Raw genomic sequence first — 15,171 nt, forward strand, 5'->3', positions numbered from 1 at the left:
TAAAAATACAAAAATTAGCCACGCTTGGTGGCAGACGCCTGTAGTCCCAGCTACTGGAGAGGCTGAGGCAGGAGAATTGCTTGAACCTGGGAGGCAGAGGTTGCAGTGAGCTGAGATCATGCCACTGCACTCCAGCCTGGGCAACAGCGTGAGACTTCATCTCAAAAAAAAAAGGAATCCTATCCCTTGACTGCAGTGTACTGTATAAATGCGATTATTTTCAGTGCATGCAGTAATGCAGAAAGGCTGGTAAATATTGCTCTAGGTAAAATGTGGTCTTTTAAAAATATGTGCTGTATAAAAATGATGATGGAACACAAAGTATTTGTGGTCTTTGGGAAAATCCTAGCGGCCATTTTGCTCCAATGTGGGAGTCTTCGGCCTCGTTTCTGCTGGGAGCCTTTTTAGGATAGTTGTGACCTGGTGTGTTCCTGGTGAGGGCACTCACCCAGTGCCCCATAAACTTGCTCGGTGCCAGTGTCTCTCATATAAGCCTGTTGGGAAGGAAGGACGATTCACGTTTTAGGAAATGATCTTGCATTGACTGTAAGTTACCAAGAAGTAGCCCATCAAAAAACTTAGATAGGTCCACATTCTATCGGAATAATGCCCTTCCAATCCAACTCAGAACTGGTATCACAGCTGAGAACCACTGTCCTGCAAGAGTAAGTTAAATTTCATGTTGTGGCCAACTGAGGATAAGTTAATTTCAAACTACCAAATAAGAGAGATATTTTTTAAAAGTATTAGTGACAAGTAAAAAACAAAATTTAATAGTATTGTAGCATAGAAGTAAGAACTTTATCAAGTTCAATTTTTTTTTTTTTTTTTTAAATTTTTGAGACAGGGTCTCTTTCTGTCATCCTGGCTGGAGTGCAGTGGCACAGTCATGACTCACTCTGGCCTTGACCTTCCCAGGCTCAGGTGATCCTCCCACCTCAGCCTCCCAAGTAGGTGGTACTACAGGTGTGTGTCACCACACCCAGCTGATTTTTGTTTTTTGTTTTTTTTGTAGAGATGGGGTTTTGCTGTGGTGCCCAGGTTGGTCTTGAACTCCTGGGCTCAAGCGATTCACCCACCTCAGCCTTCCAAAGACCTGGGATTACACGCATGAGCCACTGCACCTGGTCTCAATTTTCATCTGAATTGATTTGTTGTTCTGTTGCGTGCATCCTGGTGGTCTGATGATGTTGGTAATGTTGTCTGTTCTTTATGTTTTCTGGAAAAGTAACTGAATTAGTATGTCAGTGTAGTACTATCTGAAGAAATCTAAGAGCTATTAAAATGCTTAAAAATAAAATGATAATTCTTCTTTTGTTCTTTTGACAGGATAATTGAAGCTATCTGCATAGGTTGGTTCACTGCGGAGTGCATCGTGAGGTTCATTGTCTCCAAAAACAAGTGTGAGTTTGTCAAGAGACCCCTGAACATCATTGATTTACTGGCAATCACGCCGTATTACATCTCCGTGTTGATGACAGTGTTTACAGGCGAGAACTCTCAACTCCAGAGGGCTGGAGTCACCTTGAGGGTACTTAGAATGATGAGGATTTTTTGGGTGATTAAGCTTGCCCGTCACTTCATTGGTCTTCAGACACTCGGTTTGACTCTCAAACGTTGCTACCGAGAGATGGTTATGTTACTTGTCTTCATTTGTGTTGCCATGGCAATCTTTAGTGCACTTTCTCAGCTTCTTGAACATGGGCTGGACCTGGAAACATCCAACAAGGACTTTACCAGCATTCCTGCTGCCTGCTGGTGGGTGATTATCTCTATGACTACAGTTGGCTATGGAGATATGTATCCTATCACAGTGCCTGGAAGAATTCTTGGAGGAGTTTGTGTTGTCAGTGGAATTGTTCTATTGGCATTACCTATCACTTTTATCTACCATAGCTTTGTGCAGTGTTATCATGAGCTCAAGTTTAGATCTGCTAGGTATAGTAGGAGCCTCTCCACTGAATTCCTGAATTAATGCATTGCAAATCAATTCTTGCATACACTTCATAGAACGACTTTGATGCTGCTTCATATTTATGTGTTTCTTGCTGGGTGAGCACTGCAGTGGCATTGTCATCATCTTGGTAGGGTAGAAATTATCCTTCCCAGCCGAAGGGATAAAACAGTTTACTTATTATGGAGTAAATAGAATTGAGACTGCAAAGGAAGAATAATGACTCCTAGAGTAAACTTTAGGACCTAGTTTTATTTAGACTTGTTTTCCCGTTTCCTTGAATGATTACACATTTTTAAAAAATACATTATTTGAACATTTTAAAACAGAAAGGTACTATTTTCCAAATGTTTTTCCATCTTATGAATTCAGAAGAAGCTTGGAACTTATAGTGTTTTTTGTTTGAGAGTAACATTTTCATTTCTAAATGTTTTATAATTTCTCATATCAATGTCAGAAGTATCCTGGAAACATATGTCACATGCGGAAACTGTTTAACAAATACTTTAAAAATTTGGCCAAAATTTAAACTGTATAATGGAGCTAGATACAAGCAAGAATAGTATTTGAAAGACTTTTCCAGCATACTTCTCAATTCTTTGCTTTATTTTTGTGCCAATTATTCACCTTATCGTGCAGCTTCATGGAAGCTTGAGTATGTTCTCCCTTTTCCATTTTGGATTTATCTCTTTACTGAAATGACTCAAAAGATATTTAAGAATTGACGAGAGCTTGTATTGTTTAGCATCTTACTGGATAATATTTGAATTCATTGCTGTTCCTAGGTGATAACTGTCCTAATATTTAGATGTCCAAACAAGAATACTTCCAACATAAAAATTATAATAGGAATAATTTGAGATGACTCAATATTACATCGTCTTCTTCTTTTAACCTCCTCCCCCAAACACTAGAGGTTTAATAAGACTTATCAGATGAAAGGATATTTATATAGCCTTTTAGTACCAAAGTCATACTTATGTGTTGTCACTGGATTATCATAAAAGGAGGAAATTAAATATTACTGTACTCTTAGTTGCTGTGTAGCTCAGTAAATTTTAAGCCAGTAAAAGCAATGGATACATAATTATTTGATCTGATCTTTAACTATTGTGAATCACAGCTACACCAAAACTCTTCTTGTAAGAATACTGACTAATATGCCATGTTAATCTGGCTAGATTATTAGGACTAGATAATGTAAAAGTGATGATTGTTTAGTAACTAAATTTTAGCAATAGGAATTAGATTTTTGCTTTTTCAACCAGTTACCATAAAGAAGTTAGTGTATATATAAACACCAATAATTAGTGGCAGATTCATAAAAAATTGAATGTTGTACACAGTAATTTTGTCAGGGATAGAGAAGACAGGGATTGGGAAGTGGTGGGTAGGATGGAGGACCTGGATATATTTATCAAATAAAGGGTTACCAGAAGTGTTCATTAAAGGAATTTTAGCCATCATCTAGTTCAAACCTCAACTATTACAGGTAGAAAATCAGGGCAGGAGAGGTTATAATTGTGAAGGAGTCAGGGCTAACACCTGGATCTCCAGAAACCTAGCCCAGCAGTTTAATCTTCACACACCTCTGGGTTCTGAGAAAAGCCTGGAAAAATCACACTTCTTTGTCATTGTCATGCTGAGGTAATAATAGCAAAACTGTTTTCTTTCCCTTAATTTCCTTTCCTAAGCTTATGTAATAGTTTGGCCATTAAATATCTTGCCTTATTTTCCCTACTACTGCTAGTATGCTACTTCTTACATACTCAGAAGAAATTCAATTATTTATTGTATATTTATTGTATTCTAATATAATTGAAATAAATGGCATGGATTTATTTTTTCTTAACTATTTGGATTAAAGCTTTGTGGTTCATGCAAACAATGTGCAGATGATAGCACCTCCATATTACTAATAAAAATATGATAACCATCAATTTTACTGGTACTGGGACCGCTTTATGTGAATATGTCCTATCTTCCCAAGTAAATTATAACTGTCTTGAGAGCTGGGATCCTCTCTCATGCATACACCTTTATATCCCCAACAGTGTCTGTTACAGACTTGGGCACAAACAGTTGACTGATTTGAGGGGAGAAACTTCTGTGAGAAGAGACAAGGAGAAGCATATACCTATAGGTATATATATATATATATATACACACACCTATATATATTTTTCATATATACATATAGGTATATATAGGTGTATGTATATGTATATATATTTTATATATAGGCATATATATATATATATATATATATATATATAATGTACATGTGCAAATATACACACAGACTTCATGCTACCCTAGGTAACAAGTGTGAAATCTCTTGGTGATTCCAGACTTTCCATAGGACCGATTTTCATAAAGAAGCATGTTGGATAAATACTAGTGGCAGTTAAGCTACCCATTTATAAGGAGACGATGAGACGTGATAGAGTAGTTCATTCATAAATGAAAAAATATGTATTAGGGTTTTGTCTTCATGGATGTTGTGTTTTTTTAGGAACAGCATTTTCTTGTAACTTTCCTTGAGTGTTGCTACTTTTATCATTATTTATCTATTTATTTTTTTCTAGAGATAGAGTTTTGCTTGGTTGCCTAGGCTGGAGTGCAGTGGTGTGATCATAGCTCACTGCAGTTTCGAATTCCTGGGCTCAAGCAGTTCTTCCACCCCAGCCTCCCAAGTTGCTAGGACTATAGGTGTGCATCACCATGCTGGTTAATTTTTTTATTTTTATTTTTTTGTAGAGATAGGGATCTCACTATGTTGCCCAGGCTGGCCTCAAACTCCTGGCCTCAAGCAGTCCTCCCACCTCAGCCTCCCAAAGCTCTGGGATTATGGGCATGAGACACTGTGCCTGGCCTGTTGCTGCTTTTTAAAAAAACCATTAAGTATCACTTCTTTCTTAGCTATACTTACAGACATCTATTATAACTCAGTCTTTTCATGGCAGAAATGTTTTCATTAATATCTATATTGGTACCAGTAAGTCAGACATTATCCTAAATTAAAATACCCAAAGAGGAAAAAAGCCCTAATCTCCTAATCTTTAATCTGATTTTACCACACCTGAGTTTACATGACTTGATCTAATATGTAACTTGTTTTGTATTCTCTAAAATGGGAGTTTTAGGATTACAAACACAAAATTAGGGAATATATTTGAAAGTGAACAAACTAACAATTCAAGACTTTTATTACTGTATTGTCCTTGTTGCTAATTGAAACAGTTGCATTTGTTCTTGGGTTTGGTCGTTACTTATAAGTACCCATTTGTAAGTTCGTACTTTCTGAAAAGTTATTTCCACAATGGCTGTCAATAAGTCAGAATTATTTGTCTCTTTTTAAACCTTTGTCCAGATGTCCTGTGATCTGGAAGAGGTGGAGATGGGGTTAATTTGGATGTTGGTGTTGGGAGAATTTTCCCTGTTGGCTTGGTATTTGCTAATAGCAGCTTATTTTCCTCTTTTTTTTTTTTTTAAAGAAAACAGACAAAAAGATGCAAAACAATATTTGAAATATTAAAGCCTCAGGATAGAATTTCAGACATCCCTTCTGTCCACTTCACCTCTTTTCCGTAGAAATGAAAAATAAAACATTGAAAGCTCCTAGCCCTGTATTACTGTTCAGCTATGTAACTCCAAACTTAATGCATAGTGTCATAGAATATTTCGAGTCCTCTGACCCTTCATAAATGTGCATTCCCTTATGGTGTGTAATATACAATTCAATCAAACATAGTCTAATCATTTTGTAGGGTCATAGGAAGTTGGAACTAGGGGTTGTGGAAACCTTCTGGTCTCTTTTGGCCCAATTGTATGCCTTTTGTCTGATCCAGATATTAGCAACCAGGGAACTCTGTTCCCAGTGGGTTGTAATTTAGCCATGGTCACTCTAGTGTCAGGTTAGGTCCCAGAAGCTTGATTTCCAGACTTTTGGCTTAGTACTCTGGATATACTTCCTTTAAGAATTTTGTAACTTCGGAAGCCATGAAGGATTTCTTTTAAGAATATTTTCTTGGCCGGGCATGGTGACTCACGCCTGTAATCCCAGCACTTTGGGAGGCCGAGGCGGGTGGATCACCTGAAGTCAGGAGTTCGAGACCAGCCTGGCCAACATGGTGAAAACCCATCTCTACTGAAAATACAAAAACTAGCTGGGCATCGTGGTGCCTGTAATCCTAGCTACTTGGGAGGCTGAGGCAGGAGAATCACTTGAACCAGGGAGGCAGAGGTTGCAGTGAGCCGAGATCACGCCTTTGCACTCCACCCTGGGTGACAAAAGTGAAACTCCGTCTCAAAAAAAAAAAAAAAAAAAAAAAAAGAAAAATTTTTCTTTAGGGCTTTGGTGTTCCCCGTGTTTTTCCTTTTTCTTTTTTTTTTTTTAATGTTTGAATTAAAAAGCAATTATTGCCGGGCATGGTGGCTCATGCCTGTAATCCCAGCACTTTGGGAGGCCAAGGTGGGCAGATCACTTGAGGTCAGGAGTTCGAAACCAGCCTGGCCAACATAGCGAAACCCTGTCTCTACTAAAAATACAAAAAATTAGCCAGGCTTGATGACACATGAATGTAATCCCAGCTACGCAGAAGGCTGAGGCATGAGAATTACTTAAACCTGGGAGGTGGAGGTTCCAGTGAGCTGAGATCCTGCCACTGTATTCCAGCTTGGGTGACAGAGGGAAACTCTCAAAAAAATCATATATATATATACACACAATAATATATAATTGACAGTTTATTTTTATAATAAAAATATAAAAGATATATATATATTGCTTTTAGAAGCCTTAGATGTCAAGAAGGAGGGCTTGAGACAAATGGATAAGGAACTCAGATTTTCTGTAGAATTTTAAAAATTACCGTGCAGTTGTGCACTCATCCACATGTATACAAATAAGTACAAGTATTTGATAGTTGTCACTGCATTATTTAGGACATTCTCAGAACCAGGCTGAGAAATGTCAAGTAACATGGGTTGAAGCTTTAATGGAATGTTCTGGAAAGTTCCATTTTGGTCAGGAAAGATTGCATCCATTTACTTCTGTGTCTGTTCAGCATTCTTTCCTATGGTGTTTCACTTCCTGGTTTTCCAGATCCCATCTGCATTCAGAGGCCTGGGCATATCAGTTCTGCTTCTGAAAGTAGACTAATGATTTACTGCCTCATTTGCAGTGAAGCCTTTCATAGATTTGTGAAATGTCATCTAGAAGCATGATTATATTGTCCCATTCTGTGGTTAACTTATGCCCAAACTTTCAGATTTTTCTAGATCTTCCAAATATTTTCAATAAGTACTGGAGCTTTTGACTATTAGCATAAGCTCAATTGTCAGTTTACTATTATTTGCTTAGAAAATTGAACTTGATAATCTGCATTTATGCTGTAATTTAAACAAATACATTTTAAGTAGCTTTGGTGGGAATTCTTTGGTTTATCGTTTAAAACATCAACAAGACTATACCAAATATAATAGTAACATTTAGTACATGAAAGTGAAGGGAGAATATTATTTGGCTTTCACCTTCCAGGAGTAAGTGATTCTATGTTATTTATATCTGAAGGAGTGCTTTGATGTACTTATTTATGCAGCATTGTATTAAAACTAAAACTAAAATTTCCCGTAATTTTATATTAGATAGGATCACTATTTCTGTTATTTGGAAATAATTCTATAGTTCTGCCCATGACAGAGTGGAGGCGGTTTGTAGTGTGTATTGGTTTGTTTTTGTTTTGTAGTAGAGACAGGGTCTCCCTATGTTACCCAGGCTGGTCTCAAACTCCTGGGCTCAAGCAGTGACATTTGCTGTAGTAATATACGATGATGTGTTCAACTTAGGTATTGTTTTTCAACTGCATATTACAACCTCGATCTTATAACTCTGATAGAATTCCATGCTTTCTTTCTCTACAAATATAGAGGGCAAGATAATTTTACTTTCTTAGTAGAGAGTAATATTTATAGTTACAAATTCTGAGCTGTGATAAAAGTGGAACATTTATTATGTGATTGTAGTGACACAATTTTTTTTTTTTTTTTTTTGGAGACAGAGTTTCACTCTTGTTGCCCAGGCTGGAGTGCAATGGCACAATCTCAGCTCGCTACAATCTCCACCTCCTGGGTTCAAGCAATTATCCTGCCTCAGCCTCCCAAGTAACTGGGATTACAGGCGCCCACCATCATGCCCTGCTAATTTCTGTATTTTTAGTAGAGACGGGGTTTTGCCATGTTGGCCAGGCTGGTCTCAATCTCCTGACTTTAGGTGGTCCGCCCACCTCAGCCTCCTAAAGTGCTGGGATTACAGGAGTGAGTCAACACACCCAGCCCACATATTTATTTTTTAAAACCATACCTATGTCAGTGCTGTTTGGCAAAATAAAAAAAAAATTAAACCATATCCATGCTTTTATACTATACACTCTGAAGTAAAATGCAAATCATAAAATCTGTGTAAGGCTTAACTTTCAGATCTATGTGAAGGTTGTTTATTTTTGTTCCTAGGACAGAGGTGGAAACTTTAGATGTTTTGCTTTGAGATAAACTGCTTAATTCTCTTACCTATATTTTTTATTCAGTAATTCTTACCATTTGGAAGGCCCTTAAAAACAATGAATAATACAAATCATATAAATATTCTAGTTTTAAAGTTAGAATCGTGGGTCATGGTTGCTTTCTTTCTAAGATTCAACTTATATTAATTTAATCAAAACCACTTTTTATTAGATTCCCAGTTAACCCTGTTTAAAAAGATCAGAAACTGGGCACACATATATTTGTGTGTCTTTTTCTTAAATATATATTTTTTTATGTCTGCATCTTTTTGTGCTGTAGTACAAGGTGGAGATGGGAACACTATAGCATGTAAGAAATAATTAGGTGCACCCCACTTCATGTAATAGATAGGTTTCCAGACATTCATATGGGAAAAAAGGGTTGTAAATGTCTTCATATTTTACATAATGGTAGATATGTACAGGAACTGAATTAGGGAATCTAACCTGTGGGTCACCCTTCTGTTGTGTTACCTATCATCCCCTAAAGGAGATTTTTTAAAAAATTTCATTTTTCATGCATGTATGAAAGAACAAGTTCTTTTGAGAAGGGCATTCTTGTATAAGGGTCAAAACAGAATCAGATTTTATTAAAAAGCCAGTATGTGTAAAATCAGATTTGAGGAATTATAATGTTTGACCTAAGGATGAGAAATTTTGTCAACTGATAAAGTGTGGTTTTATGGTCCTCACAAAAGTTTTCTAAGGGGTAGCTGGGATGATAGATGGATACCTTCTTTTTATTCCCTGTTCTAGCTCTTTTCTGCTTTGCGCTTTCTCAGTTCAGCGACTCACACTCTATTCTGTTTAATCCCACACAAGTGAGTGTTAAGCATGTCTTCACCATGCCAAGAGGCAATTGAGTGGCCAGAGAAGGAAATAAGGGTAGTTCCTGGCTACATGACTACCTTGACCAGTCAGTGTTATTGGCACTGTGGCTCTGTAGACAAGCTTTAGTCTATCTAGCAAGAGTTTTTAGGGAAGTTTAAAAATGGAACTAAACAAATATGGGGTGGTCCTAACAATGCCTTTTTAAAAAAAGAGATATAATTCATATGCCATACAATTTGTTATCTTAAAATGTACAGTTCTGTGGTTTTTAATATATTTATAGAGCTGTATAACCATCACCACTATCTAACTCCAGAACATTTTCATGTACCCTGTGCCCATTAGCAGTCACTACCCATTTCCACTCCACCCATCCCCTGGCAACCACTAATCTACTCTCTGTCTCTGTGGATTTGCCTATTCTGGACATTTCATATAAATGGAATCATATGATATATGGCCGGCCTTTTGTGTCTGGCTTCTTTCACCTAGTGTCATGTTTTCAAAGTTCATCCATGTTGTAGCATGTATCAGTACATCATTCCTTTTTATGACTGAATACTATTTCCTTGTATGGGTAGATTGCATTTTGTTTATCCATGCATCAATTGATGGACACTTGTTTCTACTTTTTGACTGTTATGAATAATGCTGCTATGACATTCATGTACAAATTATCATGTGGACATAGGGTTTCTTTTTCTGTTGGATATAAACCTAGGAATGGAATTGCCAGGTTAGATGCTAATGTTTAACTTTTTGAGGAGCTGCCAAACTGTTTTCCAAAGCAGCTGAGCAATTTGATTCCCACCAGCAATGTGTGAGGGTTCCAGTTTCTCCACATCCTCCCCAACTCTTGTTATTTTCCTTTTTAAAAATAATAGCCATCACAGTGGGTATGAAATGGTTACCTCCCTGTGGTTATGACTTGCATTTCCCTAATGACAATGCTGTTGGTCATCTTTTCATCTATTCTTTGGAGAAATGTCTACTTAAACCCTTGCCTTTAAAAAAATAGGTTTTAAAAAAAGTTGTTGGATTTTAAGAGTTGTTTATTCTAGATACTAGATCCTTATCAAATATATGATTTGCAAATATTTTCTCTTATTCTGAGGGTTGTCTTTTCACTTTCTTAGTGGTATGTATCATTTGCAGCACACATTTAAAATTTTGATGTTGCCCAATTTATCTGTTTTTTCTCTTGTCTCTTTTGCTTCTGGTGTCATATCTAATAAACTGAAAGTCATGAAGATTTACTCCTATGTGTTTTCTTAAGAATTTTATTTTATTTTATTTTATTTTTTCAGATGGAGTTTCGCTCTTGTCGCCCAGGCTGGAGTGCAGTGCAATGGTGCGATCTCAGCTCACTGCAACCTCCACCTCCCTGGTTCAAGCGATTCTCCTGCCTCAGCCTCCTGAATAGCTGGGATTACAGGCATGCGCCACCATGCCTGGCTAATTTTTGTATTTTTAGTAGAGACAGGGTTTCCCCATGTTGGCCAGGCTGGTCTTGAGCGTCTGACCTCAGGTGATAACACCCGCCTTGGCCTCCCAAAGTGCTGGGATTACAGGCGTGAGCCACTGCGCCCAGCCCTGTTTTCTCTTACGAGTTTTATAGTGTTAATGCCTGTCTTTAGGTCGCTGATCCATTTTGAGTTAATTTTTGCATCTGTTATGAAGTAGGAGTCCAATTTTATTTGTTTATTTTTTGCATGTAGATATCTAGTTGTTGAAAAGATCAGTCTTTCCCCATGTAATGGTATTGGCACTTTTGACAAAAATCAATTGACCATAGATGTGTGGGTTTATTTCTAGACTCTCAATTCTATTCTAGTGATCTATGTGTTGATTTTTATGCCAGAACAACACAAAAGATTGTATCTTTGTAGTAAGTTTGGAAATCAGGAAGTGTGAGTCTCTCTTACTTTTTTTTTGAGATGGAGTTTCACTCTTGTTGCCTAGGCTGGAGTGCAGCGGTGCGATCTCGGCTCACTACAACCTCTGTCTCCCGGGTTCAAGCAATTCCCTTTTTAAAAAATTATTTTGGCTATTCCGGGTCCCTTATATTTCTTTGTTTCTTTTTTATTATCTTTCTTTCTCTTTCTCTCTCTCTCTCTTTTTTTTTTTTTTTTTTTTGAGACAGTGTCTCACTCTGTTGCCCAGGCTGGAGTGCAGTGCTGTGATCACAGCTCACTGCAACCTTAGCCTCCTCCTAGGCTTAAAGGTTCTTCCCGTCTCAGCCTCCTGAGCACCTGGAAGCACAAGTGTGTACCATCATGCCTGGCTAATTAAAAAAATTTTTTTTTGTAGAGATAGGGTCTCCCTGTGTTGCTCGGGCTGGTTTTGAACTCCTGGGCTCAAGCTATCCTCACACCTTAGCATCCCAAAGTATTGGGATTACAGGTGTAGGCTACAGTGCCTGGCCATTCCTTGTATTACTATATGAATTTTAGGATTGGTGTGTCCATTTCTGCAAAAAAATTTAGTTGGAATTTTGACAGTGAATACATTGAATCTGTAGATAAATTAGGGAGTAGCATCTTATTCATATTAAGTCTTCTAATCTATGAATATGAGGTGCCTTTCGATTCACTTAGGTCTTCTTTAATTTCTTTCAACAATGTTTTATAGTTTTCAGTGTACAAGTCTTGCATTTGTTTGGTTTAACTTATTCCCAAAGTATTTTATTTTTGTTACTGTATTCCAAAGGCCAGAGAGCCTGGAATACTGATGTCCAAGGGTAGGAGAAGAGTGTCCCCAGCTTTAAGGGAAAGAGAAGAAATTACCCTTTCTCTGTCTTTTTTGTTCCGTCTGGTCCTTCAGCCAATTATTTTTTTGTTTTGTTTTGTTTTGTTTTGAGACAGAGTTTTGGTTTGTCACCCAGGCTGGAGTGCAGTGGCACCATCACAGCTCACTGCAACCCCCACCTCTCGGGTTCAAGCGATTCTCCTGCCTCAGCCTCTCAAGTAGCTGGGATTACAGGGGTGCGCTACCACGCCTGGCTGATTTTTGTATTTTTAGTAGAGACGGGGTTTCACCATTTTGGCCAGGCTGGTCTTGAACTCCTAACCTCAAGTGATATGCCCCCCTCAGCCTCCCAAAATGCTGAAATTACAGGCATGAGCCACCACCCCTGGCCCTTCAGCCAACTGGATGGTGCCTACCCACATTGATGGTAGATCTTCCCCCACTCAGCCCACCGACTCACACACCAATTTCTGGAAACACCCTCACAGACACACCCAGCAGTAATAATTTACCTGTTCTCTAGCTATTCCTTAATCCAGTCAAGTTGACACCTAAAATTAACCATCATACTTGTTGAACGCTTTATTAGCTATAATAGGATTCTTTAGGTTTTCTATATATAAGATCATGCCATCTGCAACTGGAGATAATTTTACTTCTTTCTCAATCTGGGTATCTTACGTCTTTCTCTTATCTAATTGCCCCAGTTAGAACTTACAGTACAATGTCAAATAGAAGTGGACATCCTGGCCTTATTCCTGATCTTGGGGGAAAAATTCCAGTCCTTCATTGCTAAGTGTGATGTTAGTTGTGGGTTTTTCCATAGATTCCCTTTACTTGGTTGAGGAACTATCCTTCTATTCTGGTTTGTTGAGTGTTTTTTTTTAAATCATAAAAGCGTATTGATTCTGTGTTTTAATGAAGAGATGGACAGACTTCGTGAGTTGAGTTGTTGTACTGTCTATATCAGGAAATACATTTTGTTGAAATTTTAAAATCTCTGCAAGAAATTTACCAAGTCGAAGCCGTAGAAGTACTTGTTGATGGTTTTTAAACAGTTCTTCAACTGGTATATATTTAATGGTTTCTAAGTTCATTAAACTGATTCTCTTCATTAACCCAAGTTAATTTGAGTTTGTGTTCACTTGCCTAAAGATACAGAGACACACAGACATGAGAGATAAAAGATTACTTGCTTCTGTTGGTTGGTTTATTGTAATACCTCTTTTTTACCTGACCTCATGCTTCTCAAACTCAGTTATTTCAGGTTCCTGGGAGAATGCTGGAGGTTGTGGATACAGGGTGCCTCTGTGTCCTTGAATTGTCAATGTTAGAGCTCTTTCAGTTATCTTCCTTTACCTATCTTGGGAATATTTTGGCAGAAGAGCTGAGAAACAGCTCTGAATTTCTGGGAACTGGATTTCCTAACAGTGTTTAATCCTATCTTTCCATAGTACTTACAGTAAGCACAAGTACCACTGAATTACTGGGATGGAGGAAGTATTCCAAAAACAAGACTTGATGGTTAATCAACCTTCAGCATTGCCCTAGGAAAAGTTTTGGATTTTCTTGTTGTTGTTGTTGAATTTTAATCCTTTGTGTGCACAAAGCAGGAGCATTTGCCTAACAAGTGTCACTTCTGTGCTGGGCACTGTGGGGTATACAGATATGACCATCAGCTGGCCTCACCCTGACAAATACGCTCTGAGCAATCCTTGTACGTGCAAAAAGCCCTCAAAAGACCCGTTCTGAGGGTCCTTTACACTAAGCCCAGATTTTTTTTTTTTTTTTTGACAGAGTCTTGCTCTGTCACCCAGGCTGGAGTGCAGTGGCATTATCTTGGCTCACTGCAACCTCTGCCTCCCGGGTTCAAGCGATTCTCCTGCCTCAGCCTCCCGAGTAGCTGGGATTACAGGCATGCACCACCACGCCTGGCTAATTTTTTGTATTTTTATTAGTGATGGGGTTTTGCCATGTTGGCCAGGCTGGTCTCGAACTCCTGACCTCAGGTGATCTGACCACATCGGCCTCCCGAAGTGTTGGGGTTAAAGGCAGAAGCCACTATGCCCTGCCCTAAGCTCAGATTTTTTAATGTAATTCATCATCATGAGTGTAGTCATTGTGAAATTCCTTTAGGGAATTATGTTACTAAAATCAGTGGAGGAAAAGCTAAGTATTATCTGCAAGCAACATTTCCTCAAATGGTTGGAAGCTCACTTGTGAGTTTTCCGGTTTTGACTAACTTTTCATAGATAGAGCCCCACTAGCATTTTCTCATGAGTAATATTTCTAATGTAGTTTTTAACTGAATACTTACAGTTCTCTAATTTTGTACATATGCCCAAAAGGCCTTTGGTTAATGGCTACATTTTAAATAAATCTTGTGAATGTTCTAGGCAAATATTAATCTTCAATGCAAATGTGTATATCAAACCTAACGGAGTTATGATCCAAGATTTTGGGCACACTACATTTTTAATGTTACATATTTATTTAAAATGCTCAGGGAAAAAAAAAGCTTTCAAAGAGAGATGTACTTTGCCATAACTGTAAAATAAATGTATTCAGTACTATTCATAACAGCTATTCTTAGGAATAGCAGGATCCCCAATTATTAGTCATTGGCTGCTTGAATAATGGCTACAACTCCTAAAATTTATAGAGTAATGAAAATTATAGCAACTTTTTCATAAAAAATGTATTAATATTTTATAATTCTTTTTTTTTTTTTTTTTTTTGGAGACAGGGTCTCCCTTTGTCTGCCCAGGCTGGAGTGCAGTGGCACGATCTTGGCTCACTGCAACCTCTGCCTCCCGGGTTCAACTGATTTTCATGTCTTAGCCTCCTGAGCAGTTAGGATTACAGGTGCGTGTACACCCAGCTAATTTTTGTAATTTTAGTAGAGACGGGGTTTCACCATGTTGGTCAGGCTGGTCTCAAACTCCTGGCCTCAAGCGATCCGCCCACCTCAGCCTCCCAAAGTTCTGGGATTACATGTGTGAGCCACCACTCCTGGCCTAAAAATCAGTCTTTTATTTTTGCTTAATACTTTTTTTGGTTTGTTTTTTTTTGTTT

The 15,171-nt window shown here is 37.9% G+C and overlaps 1 protein-coding gene and 1 non-coding gene across 3 annotated transcripts in view; one reads left to right on the forward strand and one right to left on the reverse strand.

Moving 5' to 3' along the window:
• KCNG3 (potassium voltage-gated channel modifier subfamily G member 3) overlaps positions 1-4,116 on the forward strand; it is a 52,207-nt gene extending 48,091 nt beyond the window's left edge. For both annotated transcript variants that reach the window (XM_024242236.2, XM_024242237.2), the window contains exon 2: positions 1,330-4,116. In XM_024242236.2, the coding sequence (XP_024098004.1) occupies positions 1,330-1,975 (646 nt within the window). In that variant the 3' untranslated portion in view covers positions 1,976-4,116. The remainder of the gene's footprint in view (positions 1-1,329) is intronic.
• Positions 4,117-5,492: 1,376 nt separating this feature from the next.
• On the reverse strand, positions 5,493-5,574 carry LOC112132196 (small nucleolar RNA SNORD75). The gene has a single exon (XR_002914003.1). It is a non-coding gene; the product is annotated as a small nucleolar RNA SNORD75 (small nucleolar RNA).
• Between the last annotated feature and the right edge of the window lie 9,597 nt (positions 5,575-15,171).

This window comes from Pongo abelii, chromosome 12 (genome assembly GCF_028885655.2).
Source record: "Pongo abelii isolate AG06213 chromosome 12, NHGRI_mPonAbe1-v2.0_pri, whole genome shotgun sequence".
Taxonomy (NCBI): Eukaryota; Metazoa; Chordata; class Mammalia; order Primates; family Hominidae; genus Pongo; species Pongo abelii.